Source organism: Penaeus monodon, chromosome 28 (assembly GCF_015228065.2).
Source record: "Penaeus monodon isolate SGIC_2016 chromosome 28, NSTDA_Pmon_1, whole genome shotgun sequence".
In the NCBI taxonomy this organism is placed as follows: domain Eukaryota; kingdom Metazoa; phylum Arthropoda; class Malacostraca; order Decapoda; family Penaeidae; genus Penaeus; species Penaeus monodon.
The window spans coordinates 33,861,931-33,862,372 of record NC_051413.1 but is presented as its reverse complement, the minus strand read 5'-3'; the positions used below and the strand labels follow the sequence as shown (position 1 = coordinate 33,862,372).

The following is a 442-nucleotide window of genomic DNA, read 5'->3' as shown; positions in this document are numbered from 1 at the left end:
AAGTTCTAATTTATAGACATGAGCAAGCTAGCACTGATGCAAATAATCACAAGATTAATATTAGTTATATTTCATGAGCACATGGAAAATTATCACAAATATTGAAATATTTATCAGATTATAAAATTATGAATGCAGTTTTATTCGCATCCAAGATTAGTTACCTGTTTCAAGACGCAGTGAATAATTGTAAAGGAAGTATAAATTTATGAGGAAGTGAAACCCTCTTTGTACGGAGTAAAAGAACACACACGTTGCAAGTCTCCATATCTGGAAAAAAGAAAACAATTTATAAATATTACACACCATTTTACTATCATTTACTGATTTAGCCACAGTAAAAAGCGTCAATATATACATACTCCTGATACCTTAATCAAACTGTCAATATATATGCGCCTGATACTTTAATCAAAGAGTTATATGAGCCACAAGTAATGTG

The 442-nt window shown here is 30.1% G+C and overlaps 1 protein-coding gene across 1 annotated transcript in view; it reads right to left on the bottom strand.

Annotated features, from left to right (window-relative positions):
- Positions 1-442, bottom strand: part of LOC119591184 (derlin-1-like) — a 15,673-nt gene that overhangs the window by 9,183 nt on the left and 6,048 nt on the right. The window contains exon 3 of the mRNA XM_037939895.1: positions 165-270. Coding sequence (XP_037795823.1) covers positions 165-270 — 106 coding nt within the window. The remainder of the gene's footprint in view (positions 1-164; positions 271-442) is intronic.